At 31.6% G+C, this 18,808-nt stretch overlaps 1 protein-coding gene across 1 annotated transcript in view; it reads left to right on the plus strand.

The window, feature by feature from the left end:
• Positions 1-18,808, plus strand: part of LOC110995258 — a 69,445-nt gene that overhangs the window by 48,375 nt on the left and 2,262 nt on the right. Inside the window, exons 2-5 of the mRNA XM_045631978.1 lie at positions 2,951-3,159; positions 9,111-9,246; positions 17,076-17,209; positions 17,652-17,853. Coding sequence (XP_045487934.1) covers positions 2,951-3,159; positions 9,111-9,246; positions 17,076-17,209; positions 17,652-17,853 — 681 coding nt within the window. The remainder of the gene's footprint in view (positions 1-2,950; positions 3,160-9,110; positions 9,247-17,075; positions 17,210-17,651; positions 17,854-18,808) is intronic.

Here is an 18,808-nt window from a genome sequence, read left to right on the forward strand (position 1 = left end):
AACTATGTCTAAGATTAAGGCGGTCTAGACCTAGATTAATATAAATCCTACATTACAATGACACTTCTGATTTTTTTTTAAATTATATTTTGTTACAAGCATTCATTGTGATTCATGAAACTTATATTTTTTTTAGATTGTAGTTTAGTCATTCTCTTTGGTAAATTAGTTATGGAGTTCCTGTAGTTTATAATTTTTTTCCTCTTGGGCAAAGAGATCGCTTGTAAGCAATAAGACCGCCACTTGCATAGGACTAATAGCGTTTTTTGTTTCTATACTTAACATAACAAAGTTTTATTAAATAAATTAAAAAATATATAAGCCCCTTGGACATTTTTGAAACAGTGTTTGTTGTCTAGCGTTACGTTAAGTATGTTACTTGAAAAGCAGAGGGATTTGAGTGTAGACCCAGCCCCACAGTCTATTTATTTATTTGGAAACAAAACAGATACATCATACAGTCCCCGCGTTAAGCTCGACATTCTTGATGCGGGCCTGCATAAGTACATTTTCACCTCATTAAAAAAATGTATGTTACTTTGAATTTTACTTTTTAACGGTAAGTAGGTAGTAACATTGTCACGCATATACCCAGAACGCACCATAAGCGTTAATACAAATAATTCAACGAATGTTTAGTTTTGTTATTTTATCATGTAAGGGTTTTTAGCTGTAAGAATGTAATCATGTTAAGTTTAGTCTAACACCGACCACCGTTCAAATAAGAATCGAACATCGACCACGGTTAAAATAACACTTGTATTATTTTTAATTCGCCAATAATGTTTCTTATTTTTAAAAAAAATCTTTTAAATACGTCACGATTTGACTAGGTTGTGTTATGTTATATTAAAAATTGATTAACCGGAAATCAAATACTAGAGGTGGTATTCGTTACTAATATATTGGTTATATGTATTATCTCATAATTATATTATATAATGGAATATGCTTTAATACTTATTTTTTATATTAAACGTCCAGAAATTGTTATAATACTTTAATTGGTAAAATAATTACAATAATAAGGGTTTGTTTCATAATGCCCGGATAAATTCCAAATAAGCTATTCATTACTTATTCGTAGCATAAACAATATTGTTGCGTTTCACGACTGTCAGATAGCGCTATTCGTCATGAAACGCAAAGTTTCTTAATCGGAACTTTTATCTTCCGAATAATTTATGTGTTGCATAGCTATTTGATGCTTTATCAATACATTGTGAAACAGACCCTAAGTACATAAGCAACTATTTTACATAGTAAATACTAAATAATAATCTCCGAAACTCGTAAGCGTCGGAAAATCTGTCTTTTTACAAAACTAAGTTCGTTAAGATAAATGAAAATGAACTTAAACCTACACCCTAGTTTGTATTAAAGTTCAAACTCAAAAGTCACAGTAAAATGAATAGCCGCGGTTGAACTTTGAATAATTTAATAGAGTCCTTTAGATATAGCTTTTAGGTAAAGCTCGAGTTTCGTTGAAAGATGTGAGTTATTGAATGGGTGAGTTAATAACAAAGTTGCAGGCCGTAATTAGTAACTTTTAATGTGTCTGGGTAATCAGCTTTTGTCTGCGCCTACGTGAATATTTAATTTTCGATAAATTATAAGTACTTAGATTATAATATCGAAAAATCATATTGTAGTAAAGGTTTTAGTGTATCTAAGGCGTCAACCACCTGAAAATTTATTGTATGCCCTAAAACTTAAATGGATATGGGCAGGCCACGTAGCGCGTGATACAGATTACAAATGGTCTAAAGCAGTAACCGAATGGACTGGTAGGAACAAGAAACAAAGGAAGATCAATAGAGCGATGGGCTGATGGGATCTAGAAGGTAGTGGAAGAAATTGGATGACGATGACACAAAATAAATTAGGGTGAAAAAAGACGGAGGAGGCCTTCACCCGGACAGGGGCCGCATCTTAGTTAAAATTGTATTTAAATCTATTTTATTTAATTTATGTAAATAGGATGTGGAAGAATAAAAGCTTATTATTATTAATTAATAACAGGTTGTTTTATAACCGAAAGTTAGGTTTTGTACGATATAGTAACCCTTATCATGCCATCAATGGTCGTGTCTATTTACGTTATTTATGTCTGCGTGATAAATGTACGAATTTTAAATTGGTTAATAAATTAGTTTCTTCATTGGTATTCCTTAAATTACATAATTTCTAAGAAAAGGTTTCGTCCTCGAGGAATATTTTGAATGCTGCAACAACATAACTTAAATCGCTGAAGGCCCGGTTAATTGCGAAACCGACCCGAGAGCCTCACTTAAACATTTTGTTTCCGTGGAATGAGGATAAAATTTATTTATTCTAACCCGAAGTTATTTTACAAGTTCAAATTGCAATATTTCTTATAAAGTAAATAAATATTTTTCTGCAGCCATTTTCACCAGCCACGAGTCTTTATCTAAGCCTCCATCTTCTATAAGTTTGTCTTTATGTTTGTCCGCGACAGACTCCTAAATTACTTAACCGATTTTAAATTAAATTGGCACACCGTGAGCAGTCTGGTCACTGGTGCAACTTAAGAGATAGGATAGTTTAGATCTTTAATTATAGTCGCAATTTTATTTTACAGTCACAATTATCTGTTTACTCCAAAAGATTCTAACAGATGTCGATACTTTTCGACTGGATTGAGTGAGTAATCAATCGATGGCACTGCTATGGTAAACCGACAAACATGTCATATACGCTACAATTCAATATCATGATTACCATGTGTTATTGAGGCTAAAGTATAAATTAAATTTATTTTGTGAAACGAAGTTCACGGGGGCAAATAAAAATTGCCAAAAAAGGGCACACAGATATACTAGAAGACGATTAAAATGGACATGTGTTTAAATGTTAAAGACAAAGGTATCTGAATAAAAGCTATTATAATTAATATAAATGATATGAAATAATAAATTTGTTCTTACAGTTGTTACCAGCCTGCGAGACGTGCGACTTCTCGTAGAACCCACAATTGTGGTGAGGGGCGGTGTAGCAGCCCTCATCTGCTCTCGAGACATGCAGGGGGCGCCACTATACTCTGTGAAATGGTATAGGGGTAATCACGAGTTCTACAGATTCACACCAATGGAGGTACCAGACACCAGGGTGTTTGGATTACCAGGGATCTATGTAGATGTAAGTCTTTTATTATTATACTAGGAACTTCCCGTGTCTGCCTTATTTTATTTATATGATCACGCCTCTTTCCTGAACATAATATATACCTCTCTCTCTTCTTCCACTTTGATACGATTCATGGGTTCTTTTTCCTTCTCTAGTACCTCCAGGTTTAGGTATGCATATAAGGCTGACTTCACCATCCATGGTTACTTTGTAACTTAACTAACTTGTGAACCGCACTTCCATCCATCCGTTTGAAACATACAGCCTAAGTGTACTAATCCACTTCTTCCACTATTTCTCTATATATTATATTTATGAAAATTACACAAAGTACATCATAAACTTAAAAACTAAGATTACTCTCAATTATACTCCCCGTTGCTGAAACGAAAATAAGATATCTCTAGAGTTGTATATAAAACTCAATGTGATAGTATCGTTTGTACATAATAACGTAACAAACGAATTTTAGTACTACGCCTAAGTAAAATAATAGGATAAATTTAAATCTTGCAGTGGTGTTGATTTCAGTCATCTTTGAATTAAGTTTCATCCTGCACACATACAAAATAAAAATAGACATGATATTTCGGTTCCTAATTGCCACAATTGATTTCTCAGAACGCCTTTCACATTTAAACCTGACATAACACACCTTCTCCTTTGGAATTGACTATATTTCGATTGTGAACTATTTTAATACCCAAAATATCTGAAAGACCCATTTAACAATTCAATTATTAACCACAAAACCCGATTCAAGGTCCATCTTACACGAAATTGTGAAATGTTTTGCTCCTGACACGGCTTAGTTAGCACTTATTCTCACATATAACCCACAATGGGTATAATTATAATTATCATACTCATAATTATGAGTTAAATTTTTAGTGTAGTATATTCTCCTATCGAATTTGACGGAATATCGTATAATATATAGCTAATCATCTTATCAGCTATAAGAGATGAATTATAAGAACAAAAAACATACAGGATATTTCGTCATTTATTTATTTATTTATTTATTTATTGGGAAACCAAACAGAGACATCCTTAATAAAAACACAGTCAAAAATAAAACAAATACAAACACACTGGATGAATCTACAACAGGTTACACTTATATATGATACAAAAAATAATACATGACAACAACACACATAAAAGTAATATTAAGTTAAGACATTAAGAGTTGCTTTATTTTATTCTTAAACAAAGCAGTAGTGGAGTGCGAAAAAGGGTCAATGTTTTTGATTGAATCTAAGGAAGAACACATCCTGTGAAGAGGCTCGCGGAACCCAATGTTGGTTCTGGGAGTCTGAAAATTAAAAGTTCTATGTAAGCGTAGAGACCTGGCAGGAACATTAAATGGTATGAGTTCATTGTATCAATACTAATGTGTGCGTGTGCAAATATCGCCGAAAATAATTACTACTGAAATGAAAGTTGAAAACGAATGAAAAATTAAATAGAACCCGTATTGATCAAGCTAAACCAAACATTTGATTTAGTAGTAAATTTTCTCAAGTTTGTAAACACTGATCAACACTTTCAATTTATTTCATGAAAACTATGTCAATGTCAATGTCATACTCGGTGAAACTGGCCACTGAATTTTAAAATAAATTTGGGTTTTATGGGCCTCATTATGTATTTCAATTATACCTTACGGTAATAACATTTTTGAGGTACAATTTAGTACTTTAAAACTACAGAGTTACGTTATGCTTCAAAACTAATGTATGTTATTTAGATACAAGGCTCACATGAAATTCTATTGTCACAAATAGTTGAATATTTTTTCCTGCCTTTTCGTATAGCAAATGAAAACAGAAATTTAACTTTTTACTTGTCAAATGATTCGCTCGCAATCCAACTCAGGGTCAGCAATGCTTTTAATGTCGTCGGTGTTTGTATATTCAACGCAGCAATATGTATGAAAAACGTTTCCCAGTATAAACGTATTTAAATTCTTACAAAGGAATTCTTTAGATTTACCTTATACCTGTCTCTGACATGCCAGGATAAGTTGAAATAGCACATCCACGTAAGTAGTTGAGCGCCTGACTCAATATTATCTACACACGGTACCGATAAACTTGTTTATAGTGATACTATAACTTAATGGCGTTTCAGGATTTAATAGGAGAGTCTTTATGTTATTTATTCAGTCATAAAAATATTTTATTGGAAAAGTAATTCCAATTTCTTGTCTTAAGTTCTCCGCGCTTCATTTGAGAATTGGCGCTAAATGTAGATGCATATATGAAGATATACATAATAAATTAGAAGCATTTATTATGTATATCTTTTTGATTTTCTGTGTACACTGTACATTGTGTTACATAAATGAATTAATAATGGATCCATCATATTATCAAAGAATTTGTAATGAATTAATACTTTTGTATTATAGTTTTATTTTTTTGGTTATAGGCTCAAAACTTAACGTTTAAAAATAATGGCGGAAAGTTACTTGCCAGTTCTTCTAGGCCGCTCTACGACCTTGGACTGCGAACTGGTAGTAAAAAAACATTTTCGAGGAATTAGGCATATTTATTTTACCAATCATAGAGTCTTACATAAAACAACTAACACCAATATGTTTATAATTTCAGAAATATCTCTTTTAGTTATGCAATGTTCATTAAAGTATTTGCATATAATTGTATTTTGATTAGCAAAATATTTTTGCTTAATTTACAAAACACGAAAATAATTAGCAAATGAAAAAATAACTATTAATTTATTATTGTTAGACACAGCAGCACATCTGAAATGTTTTATTAACATTATTGTATCTGTGCATTGCATAAATATTAAAAGAGACGGCTAAGATTAGAAAATGATATCTTGGAATGTAAATAAAACTAGGTCTTATTTCATTTTAATTCATCACGGAAGAAGTTAGCAATTTGCCGTATTAGACATTGTTGGTATTCTACAATATTGTCGATTCGGATTTATTTAAGATTACAAACACGTGAACTTAAATTTGTAAGTTAAATAAAAAAACACAAAAATACTAAAATGTTGACTAAATTTAACTTAAAGGTGTCGCTTTTTTTGACGGTGTGCGCGCATCATAAAAATGTTTGTTGACCAACAGTATCGGTATATATATCGGTACCTAGGGAGCAGTCCAAGTTTTAAAATTGCTTACTTAGTTTTGGAAATATAGTTAACCTTGTACAATATCAATAAGAAATTATATGTTTATTTTCATTCATTTCAGTAGACATGTTGTTTTTGGTTCGTTTTTTAAATGACTCTTATTGAAAGCTTTGTTCGACCGAAATTAATTCAACGCGCAAAGGCTTTGTACATAGGCATCGGGACAGTTTTATAAATTTTATCTCAACGTTAATAACTGCAAATTATTAAATAAATTTAAATCTAGTAAAATTATAGTAAATATTTTTAAAATCAGTAGATTAATATTTTCCTTATGTGTTTTACATTATAAACTCACTTATTACATATATTACTACTACAAAGGTTTTACTGTTACATTTTTGCGTATATTAGATAATTTTTCTTCAGTCAAGTAGAAATAAGCCTCTGAACTTGTTACACGTTGATTTTGGTAAACACAAAAGCTGCACATAAAGGTGCATAGGATTCAAAAATACAACTCAAATTCAAAAATCATTCATACATGTAGGTAACATAATGTATATGAACGTCAAAAAAGAAATATACATTGAATGTTTGTAATTTTACATTTCTGAAATCAAGGGCGTAGAATGGAAGAGAAGAACTGGCAGTAAACTGTCCGCCACACTTTAATTGCCAAGATTTTTCTTTTACACAACGTTTCTAAGGAGCTGCAACCGTTAAACCATGTTCCATATGACATCTAATCAAGAATAATAAAATAAATCAAAAACAAACATTTGTCCTCTATCAGCAGGAGGCATGGTAAAATAGGAGCAACTACATTAACAACAGTTAATAATCGTATCTTTAATTACTAAGCTGATACTGCTTTATAAACTAAAACCTTGAAGTTTAGTACAAAGTTCATAAATGTGAACAAATTTGAATATAAACAACTTCATTCACATTAATTAGAAACACATTTTATCTCTTCATTAATTAAGCTATTTAATGTTTTCTTATGTATTTTCAAAGCGTTATTTACTCATTTTAATTTGTTGAGCGATGCGACGGTATTCTACGCTAAACGTGAAAAAAATTAATTACAGAAACGACAATTCAAAAGCCATAATAATTTGCATTATGTTTCTAAAACTGAAATATTTGTTCATATGACGATAACGCTCGTGTGGGTTTCATAATAATGTATGAATTGCTCCTCGTTTGATTGTATGTGAGACTGAAAATGTTTAGAACTGCCAGTTTTAAACATTGCTAATGAAAACTTTTTTTGAATTTCAATTTTAGAACTCTTTGGTAACCTGATGTAGTCTATTGCATTCATTTGTCATTTGTTTTTGAGAATTGGTGGCAAATCTCAAACTCTTGTTACACGTGAAAATGTACCTAATGCGAGAAAATTTTCGGTCAATTATGTATTATGACTTTCGTCGTAGGCAAGAACAAAGCTATGATAGGCTTTAATTAGCATTTCTTTATGAAGCCCCATCTCGTGCCACTATTTATAATTGGTTTAAGGAGTTTAAGCGTGGGTGCAGCAATCACAATGATGATCCGCGTGAAGGACGTCCTTTAACAGCGAATACTGAAGATAACATCAGTGCTGTGCGACGCCTGATAGAGGAAGAAAAGAGAGTGACCTATCAGCTGATACGGGCAAGCCATTGGTATGAGTCAATTTCAAAAAAATTACACGAATATTTTGGCATCAGTAAGCTTTGTACCAGATGTAACCGAAAATGTTAGATAAGTTCAACGGCGGTGACTCATATCCTGTATTTGACATCGTTACAGGTAATGAAAGCTGGATATATTGTTACGAACCTGAAACCAACAGACAATCAGCTCAGTGGGTGTTTCCGTTCAGGAATCCGTTCATGAGATGATATTTGGATATCATAATACATAATTTAATTGATAAACAATATGGTTTTAGTAATTTTACTACTTTTTTTTTAGTAACATTACTAAATACTTATTAGACATCGGGCTAAGTTTAATTGACTATAAAATTTCATACATATTCTACAGGTATCTGTTTGAGGAATATGTGCATTTAATATTAAGGTCTCGAAGCACCAAATGAAGTATACACTAGAACCAATACAACATTAGCTATTTTACTTATCTATAGGGCATGTGAGGAGTTTTCTCTCTCTATAAACTCGATGAAAATATTATATAGCTGGAAATTAAATCTATAATCTCCAACTACACCATTAGCGTAACCTTGAACGATGCTAATTATCAAATCTTCATTATTTTAAACTATTAAGTGAGCATTACGCATTATATATAAGTCTGCCAACTTTTCAACTGCGTAGGCATATAAAATAAGTTTTTGAAAATACATCTCATTGAATTTTCATAACATGAAACCCAAAGGGAAGTTCAAAGGCAAAAAGTACATTATTATCCTTCAAAATATTCTCGGTCTTTTATTCTATATTCTTTTGCCACGGTTTGTATCAAATTTCTGATCAAAGTGTTTCAATGCGAGAAGAAATTGACATTTCGGTTGCGAATCGAGTGTCGCGGAAATATTGGTCTCAAATGTATTGGCTCAAATATTGCTCAAAGCTAATGTTAGCGACATCATTAGGCTTACAAGAACACCCATGCACTGTACTATCCAGTGAACCTACGAAAGATTTTTCTGGTAGTAATTAGTTTCCGTAACTTCTTCTATTCGTTTACCTAGTATGTGCCTGTTATTTTTAAAGAGAATGCTTTTTTACATCTAATTCATTCTAATAAAATATTTGTTATTTTATATTATATACTATGGTAGCATCGTGTAATATAATTTGCTTCACACTGATTTTTGTTATAAAATATTTCAGATGAACCGCTCAAACGGCTCCCAAGTTCTTCTGCGAAGAATGGATTTAGGTCTAGCTGGTAATTTCAGCTGTGAAGTGACAGCTGATTCCCCGTCCTTTGTAACGCAGATTGCCACCAAGTATATTGATGTAATTGGTAAGTATCATTAATGATAATACCCCGTTACATTGCCCCGGGGAACAGTTTTAAAAGCTAAATCTTTATTGTTTAGGAGAAGATTACATATAAAATTATATATATTATGAAATGATAACTTATTTTTCATATTCACCGTTTTAAATTTTGTTAAAAAATAACTAAATATGCGTTTATGGTTGTTTCACTATTTAAACAAAGTTACAACTACTGTGCTTTGTATAACTGTGCTTTATGTTTCTGTTTATATGTATGTGTATTCCGTTTTGGCTTTTGTGTGTAATGTAATTGTTTGGATATTGTTTAGTGATTAGCTGTAGGAATACTTAAATAAATAAAATAAAAACTACGTGAAGTAACCAAAAATTGACCAAGATACAGTATCACGTTATTGTTCTGATATTGTCACAAACCAGATTCTTCAGATTGTGTTTTGTACGACAGTAAGCTGAAAAATGTAAATGTGAAAAATGTAACCTTATAGGTTTTCAGACGTTACTTTTTATTATTATTGCTGTTTTAATAATAGTTATTTATTTATTTTTAAACACTTCGTAGAAAAGAAAACTAAATTATTTTGGTATTATTTGTATAAAAAATAATACACATAGTAAAGTTAATTTCGTGTTTTTTGTAAATTGTAGGTATTTAAAAAAATAATCAGTAATAAAATAACCAGTAATAATTTCCAATTTATTTGATTTTCAAGTAAAACTTCGGTACTTTCGGGAGTGTTTTCAGTAAACAGTTTCATAGTTATCTAAGCAGTGCTATTTCCCAAAACTATTTTAGTGCCAAGTTTAGTTATTCTCGTATCTACAATTGATGGGTGTAAACATAGCAAGTGGAGCAAATACCGATTTCAATGTATGTGTTTGTATTGAAAGTTATAGTAAGCATCGACTCATCATTTTATCTTGATTATTTGATATTTAATAGATGGCGTTGTGCATCTGTGAAATTCCTTTGAAATATATAGTGATTAGGATTTTATATCATAGATATCCACCCCACGACATCCTAAGCCGATTTCCGAGTCTCGCAGGAGAAGCTCTTGCGTGCCCCCCCAACCCTTAAAGCCGACAAAATTCCATTTAAAAAAGTTGAATACATGTCTAAACAAATTTGTATTTGGCTAACAATCACCGTAGCCTACGACGGATTAAAAGTTGCTCGCAAATAATCGCCTTATGAAGGCTACTTTCAAGCCGTGGTTCTTCACTTCGTACTTTCGATGGCCCAAGTCAAGGTCGAAGAGTCTCAGGGGACGTACTGCCGCTATTCGCGGGAAAAAGCCAATTCCGGTCTAGCTGCAAAGAGCCCAGCAAAAAAATTGAATTACTTGGAGCAGAACTTCGTCTTTCTCTTTGTTTACGAATACAGTACTAGTGGGTGGTGTGTCATTCCGTACGATAGGTTACTTTCCTACTATTATTAAATTTAGTGTAACATCATAATACTTTCATAAATTTTAGACTATAATTATTTGTCTAATTACGATTTAGATAAAGAAGTATAATAAAGTAAACCTATGTATTTTTCACCTTTATTACAAAGTTGGTTAAGCGCTAGGTTCGATTTCCGGCAAGAATGATTGCTTCGGGTTGAAATCTACAGACTGATTGGTAATCAGCTAATACTTAGCTATACAGAAAAGTGAAGAAGATATACTTTATCTAATGGGACTTCATAATTTACGTAACATCATGTATTGAACAGTTTATTATATATTTGATATATTTTATTTATTTATTTGCCTTTTACATGTTTATTATCTTCATCATCATTGTTCAACTCATCTATATACTGTAAAGGATTACCTTATGCTGTCATCTAAAATCTAAATGCGCTTTAAGCTACGGTACCTCATATAATATAAAAGGACCCAAGCTTTCACAAGCGATTTCTTCCAGTCAACCCTAGTAAGAAAATAAAAATATGCTGACATAGGGTAAAGTTCCGGAAGTGCATAAAATTTCCAATAACTCTAAATTATAAAAAAAAAATTCTATAATACTATTACACAGAGTAAAAACTCTGTAAAAAGAGCCTTAAAGTTAATGAATCAGAATTAATATATATACGTATAAGCTGAACACTAGAAGAGAAATGACCAAGAAGAGCATTCTTAAATGAAGTTAAAGAATGAACTCGTCTCCGTACAAGAGGTAAGGACTTCCAAAGCAGGAAACTTTGCATCGTAATGGAGACTTATAAGTAGGAATTTCAAGAGTTAGATTGTCACGGGAACTCCTATCAAAATAAATTTCTACTTACTAATACTTAATAAATTCAAATATGAAACATAACATAAATACGAAAATGCTTGAACCAAATATCTTACAATGAAAATATATAAATAATTAAAAATAAATTACGTTCCATTTTCAAAATTATTCGTTGAACAGTATTTTTTTATAAGGCTGCCATATAGCAGTAATTGGTTTTAATGCTTCATAATTTTATATTATCGAAATTTGATTGCATTTAAATTTCAGTTGGCGTTATTGCGTGACTATTGTTAACTATAAATGAGTGCCATGTTTCTACGCGTATATAATTAATGTAATTAAATCCTCCTTCATGGATGCACTTGAGTAACACTGAATATTTTTAGAACTGGCCAGTCAGAAACTCGTAATGAAAACTTTTTTGGATTTCACTTTTAGAACTGTTTGGTTACCTAATGTAGTAAGTTGCATTCATTTGTAATTTATTTTTTCGCATTTGGCGGCAAATATAACACACTTGGAAATGAACCTAACGCAAGTAAATTTTCGGTCAATTATTTATTATGACTTTCGTTGTAGGCTTACTTAACAAATAGGCTGCCATTAACATTTATCTCGTGTCACTATTAACAATTAGTTTAACAAGGTTAAGCGTGGATGTTTCAATCTCAATGATTATTCGCATGAGGCGCGTTTAACAAGGACTACTGAAGATAACATCTGTGCTGTGCGACGCACTGTGAAAGATAAGAGAGTTACTTATAGGCAAGCCTAGGCATTGGTATGAGTCAGGTAAAATTAGAGGTATTCGCTTTACGAGCCCTGAAGATGCGGTGAAAGCGTACCAAGATGCCATAGATCAAACTCCTAAAGAAGAATGGGTCCACTGCTTTTCTCTGGGGTTCTTTCAAATGCGACGATGTGTAGAGAGGAACGAAGATTACTTCGAAATTACAATTATTGATATGATTACTTCAAAACAACAAAAAGTATTGACAACTTTCTACAATAAGCCGTTTTTTCATTTTTTAAACATCAGTGTCACCTAGGTAAAATGTTTTAAGTGACAGACCGAAAAGGTTATCTTTCTTTTATTCCATTTATTATAAATAACTAATTTCATACAACTAATGGCGCTAAAACCCTGGGATTTCGCGTTGTTGGTATCTTGACTTTTATGTTGAGTTTTTGTAACGCGCAACGCCATGTTGCGACTGCGCTACGGATACAGAAATACTAATGTCTATATAAAAAAGCATAAATAAAAATAATAAAAAATAAAATACGTTTCTTTTCGAATATAAGATACAGGGATCACTTATTCCACGTCATTAAATTTGAATCGGTAGATATCCCTACTACTTAAAACTAAGTACTTTTTTTAACCATTATACAAAATAACTATGTCAAACAATACTTATTTTAAAACAAATGTCGCATATTAATTAGAAGCAGCCTGTCTCGCACTAATCCCAGGCCTTTTTATAAATTAGATCATCGTTACCTTTATACACAGCTTTTCTTTAAAACATTTCTTGAATTTATAAAAAGGCAGATATAAAAGAGACGGTAAATTAAAGACATGCGGAGCATGACCCATATATAATAGGCCATGAGTCATTAAGCTGACAAGTATCTAAAATAAACAAGTCTAGTTGTAGTACATCACTTAGTAGGCGAATTTTATAACCGCGTAAAAACGTCATTATCGTTTTTTTTTTCTTAGGCAATATAAAACTCTTTGGTGCCTGACATGCCAGCATTCTTTGGATCTAACCGGTGTAAACAGTAGTTAGGAGGTTTTAGGTTGACACTGCATTGAGTAGTCCTTTTCTTAAAATACTCGTAAAATGTATCTGCTTAATTCGCAATATTTAATATAAGCTAATATTAGTTAGTTCAATCCCATTTTGTATTTCGTAGAATCTAATAATATATGTGATATAGTTTCCAACGTAGTACGTACGTGTTGTAAATGCTACGTGCTACGAAGTAATTCAAAGAGCGCTACGTGGTCGTGTTATCGTGTTATTATTGTATCCGCTTAAGAACCAAAACAATAATTTTTTTATTTTAAATTTACTTTGAAAAAAATATTTTACCTCGGGGTTTATTTGTACTATATGGAGAGGCCGCAAGCAGTAGTTACTCAGGCATTATGTATCTTCCTAATGATGGTATTTCGATCTGATGATGACTGACCCCCTTTTAATGAATGGCAAAGGAGTATATGACCCAGCCCCATAGCCGCGTTGGATGTAGGTGGCGCATTATCTCGCTTAAAAAAGAATAAAAAACATTCGTTTTTGAGTTAATTTATTTTATTTCATTTATTAACACTTCGTTACATTACAATATAAAAATTTAACATAATTAAATGAAAAGCAGGGCAACTGGCGGCCTTATCGCATTCGAGCGATCTCTTCCAGGCAAACACTTAATTCGTTTCAAACATAAAAAATATAAGTTCCTCTATATATCTCTATATATAATGATATTGTAAATAGTATATATATAGTTATTAGATGCAATCGGTCCACCTTGCAACCAAAATCATAAAGCGACACAATTAATAATACAAACTTATTTATGCTATGACTTAGATGATCCGTATGGCGAAACAATTCTGAAATATTAAGACCATATAGGTAGCTGGTACCGATGCCCTCGTTAAATTTAAACATTACCCTCTCTTATAGATATCAGATATACATCTCTTAAAACTGCAACTATTCAAATTTAAATGTATAAGTTCTAGACCTAATTAAAACATTTTATCTAAACATAATGTTCAAGGTCACCGTATCTGCAGTAATTACCTTTATATTATTCGTTGATGTTGCAAAATCTTTTGAAGCTTTTCATGCTGTCTTAATCAATATGCATCAAAATTAAATAGGTCAAACTTCACTTGTGTGACGTCATATTTTAATTACTAATTCACATAACCTTAGCCGCACTCTCAGAATACATTATGTGCTACAATTGTAGATTTACATGGTAAATTCGAATAACATATTCGAATAACATTCGAAAAAACTAATACGTCACCTCGACGTCAACCGTTCCACAACTGCGCGTTTTTCTGGGCAGTTTTTGCCGCCCACCACCACTTTGTGGAACCAGCTGCCGACTGAAGTATTTGCGAACCAATTCGACTTAAGGTCCTTCAAGAAAAGAGCGTGCCAATTCTTAAAAGGCCGGCAACACACTCGCGAGCCCTCTGGCATTGAGAGTGTCCATGGGCGGCGGTATCACTTAACATCAGGTGAGCCTCCTGCCCGTTTGCCCCCTGTTCTATAAAAAAAAGTTATAGGGCATAGTAAGGATATTGTATGTATATTATACTGTGAACCTACAATACTTTCCTCTGAAAAAAATAACCAATGAAACAGAAATTACCACAGCAAACCCACAGAATTCACACACGTCTGTGTGAATTTTTAATTAAAAAAAATATACTTAGTATAGTTATTAAAAATATTTTAACTAAATTCTAATTTCTAAGCCTTTATGGCCTGTATAATGATTAAAATAAACTTTTTTAATAAAATGTCCGTTCTCATACAAAACTCATAATGTCCTTACAAATCTTTGTCCGTGGGTCTCCTTCGTCGCATTGTTAAAAATAATATGTCCTTTTCTAATTTATGCTTTACAGAGAAATGTGTATCTTTTGTGGTGAAATTTCATTTGCTGGGTATTTGCGAAAGCATAAAAACATGCTATTCTGTCCTTTCATATATTTCTATTATTTTAAATGTTTATTTAAGCTTTCATTAAGTTTACAATTGCCCATTTAACGTTTATGAATGTTAGAAATATAAAAAGAGGTTTTATTTTAAAAAAGTATGACAATGACCTCAAAATACTTTCATCGTCAATTATTATTATTAGTTTTGCTTGGTTTCAATTCGTATTTTGTTTTAATATTTTTACATGTGGAAGAAGATGCCCAAGCTTCTTTAAATAAAATATCAAGGTTCAACATGCCCAATAACATTCGTAAGGATTTATTTCCCAATAAAATATTAAGGATAATAAACGAACGAATTGGTTACTATCCTTTTCAAAAGCAATTATATTTTATTCCAACAAACTTAGTTAAGTACTAGTAACTTAGTAAGTTAGTTATTTAAAGAAACTATTTCCTACGACGTAATTTCAAAGAAATCTATGTTATCCGGGCACGAAGGTTAAAATTATTAAGGTATTTTAAGACTCTTGTTACTTCCAAATTGCAGTACAAATCATTGCGTTTGAACTAAGACAAAATCTTGATTACAGAATAGAGTTATAGTAATATTGTTAGCGTCGCTATCTCCAAATGAACTACGAACTTCCTAACTACCTCGTTACACAATGGCTTACGGACAATTTGTGATGTTCGGCAAGTTTAGAGTTACGTTGCGTTTGTGTTACGAATCAATGACGCATTCCTATTAGAGAGATACAATAAGTATTAATCATGTTGATTGTAAAGTAAGCGAAACAGGCATGCATGTTATAAACATTATTTCATAACACAATTATCGAGTAGCATAATATATAGTTGGTTTAAATCAAAAGAATATATAAAATACAAATTAGAATTGTCGGGTTATTTGTCGAAATAAAAGATTAAGTTATATAAATATACATATTTTAGGTAAATATACATATACATAATTATGTTTGTTATTAAAGTGCTGGGAACCCTGACACAGGCATATTTTTAACTTGAAAGTAAATAAGTAAGAAAGTAATCATGAATAAACACATTTTTTTAATTTTATAATTTGATTTATAAAGGGTTAAAGAGCAGGTGCCACCACATTATTGCATTACACACCATTGACAAGTGATGAAAAAATATGGAAAACTATTTGGAGCTTTTTTAAGGCGCACCTAAAGGAAGTCAAAAAGGATTTGTTTCCGTCGTTGCTATTTATAAAAATAGCGTATGATTAATAATATACAAATTAAATGGATCAAACTCGAATATAAGTTCTAATTCCGTAGTATTCTTATAAAAGAGAGTACGCTAGACGAGAATATAGCGGGGAAGCCTGGCTGCTAAAAAATAATACTCTATATATACTTAATAGTATATATAGAGAAACGCTGCTAGTATCTTCGGAACCTTGCCTAAAGGGACTCCTTTTAATAATATTTTTTAATAATTAAATTTTAAGGTTAGTTATTAGATATATTTTTAGTTTATAATTGTATATTAATATAATTAAGTAGTATATTATCTATTTTGTCATGATTGGAAATTAAATCTCAAGAAAAAATATAAACAATAATATGGATAAACAGACATGTAAAGGCTCTGCCAGAGGTTAGTTTACTCACATTTAACATATACTTAATAGTATTATGCTTAAATATTATTTATATGTTGATAGAACATGTATTATAAACAGAATATTCCCAATGGGTATATGTAACGTGAATATGCAACGATAAATCCTTTAGAAATTATGGGGCCTAAACTGAAAATCTAAATCATTTGATACCTCAGATCCAGATCGGTTCTGGTATTGAGGATAATTTTATATATACAATTTTAAGTCAGTTATAAATTAAGCTAATATTTCCAAAATAAAATTTCAGCGCTGCCAACGTCGATACCAATTCTCAAAGCAGATAAGGACCGCTACCAACCTGGAGAAACTTTGCGAGCAAACTGTACCTCACCACCAGCTAGACCTTCTGCAAACATTACTGTATATGTCAATGAGGAAGCGGTTAGTATATACAACTTGTTTTATTATAAAAAATATATAGTGAATTTGTCTAACCATACATTTTAGTCTTTACTATGTTTCTTTTATCTCTTATTAGTTCTTAAGACCGTTCCGGTAATGGTGGCTCTTCTCTATAAAAGACTGGCAATCTGTAGAAAAAAAAGTCATAACATCGGGCGCAGACAGTATAGCCCAATGCGAGAAAAATGGTCGAAATAGACCAGGTTCGATCGAGAAAGAAATCAGACGCTAGACCACTTCCATCGAGGCCAAGTGTTTAAACACCTCCAACTCTTACTAAGAGTAAATAATATTTACAACCAAACTTGGGTCTTCTGGAAAAGTTTCAACGCTTAAATAAAACATAAAGTCGCCGTATTATTATGAGAAATGTTTGATTCATATTAATTGTTTGACGTTTATTTAGAAACACTTTTTCCAGGTTCGAGCAACAGAAACGAGCCTTCATCCAACAGATATTGGCCTTTTCACAACGAAAGTGAATATAGAGCAAAAGATCACCCCGGATTTATTTCCTGGGGGTAGGCTGAGGCTAGCATGCTATGCAACTTTATACAACGTTTATAATAAGTCTGCCAAGCTGGACTTTCTAACACCGGAGACCGATCCGAGGCCAGAAAGAAGTAAGTTGAGGAGAATTCTTTGAATTTGTTACACAATATGTTTGTGTATATTGTAATAACGGCTTTAATACTTAATAAAATTCAATATATTATATATCTAAAATCTTCAAGACGGTGATAAATTTCTGTGTTTCAAACAAACTATGTGATTATACTTCTTGTTGCATATATCTGATTTCAAATTTGATTTTATACCGCGAATCATAAAATGTAGGGAAAATTTTAACATTTTATATATTTATAACATACGAGTTCAAGTTCGGGTAATATTACGAGATATAGCGTTCAGTTTGTGCAAAAACGTATGAGATTATGATATATGGGAGTCGTGGGATTTCATTCGGGATTTAGTGTTTAAATTTATTGTACTTTACTTATATCAGAATAGTTTCACAGAGCTATCATAATATGAAAAAAATAAAACTGTATTATACCTACACTACCTACCTACTACATACTAGTTTAAGGAAGCATATGCAACGAAGGTATTTAATTAAACTTAATTTTTTGTGTTCTACAATATATGCGACCCCACTTTCTTGGGGTCCAGGACTGCGAATTAAACCATTATTTTGGTACACATTGCGTTTGTTAGTTCGTCTGAATTAACATAGATGGCGCTGAAATAACATAAAAGTTTGATGTGACAGACAGAAACGATGGGTTGCTAAGCTAAAATAATTAACTAAACAGAGAAATTTAGTAACACAGTGCTGTTTACCCATCATGGACATCTTATGAATATAACTATTTTATAAATCTATCTATCAATATCTATTTTACAAATGCTACTTGAATCTTGAATTTCACAAACGATTTTTAAAATATATTGTATTTTTGGAACTATCAATTGCATGATTGTCGTAACAACCGATAGTGAACTTACATTATACATATGTTTTTTTCATCGTATTATAATAATATTTACTCAATCCAACTCCTTAACTTTAGTTAA

This window comes from Pieris rapae, chromosome 17 (genome assembly GCF_905147795.1).
Source record: "Pieris rapae chromosome 17, ilPieRapa1.1, whole genome shotgun sequence".
NCBI classification, from domain to species: Eukaryota; Metazoa; Arthropoda; class Insecta; order Lepidoptera; family Pieridae; genus Pieris; species Pieris rapae.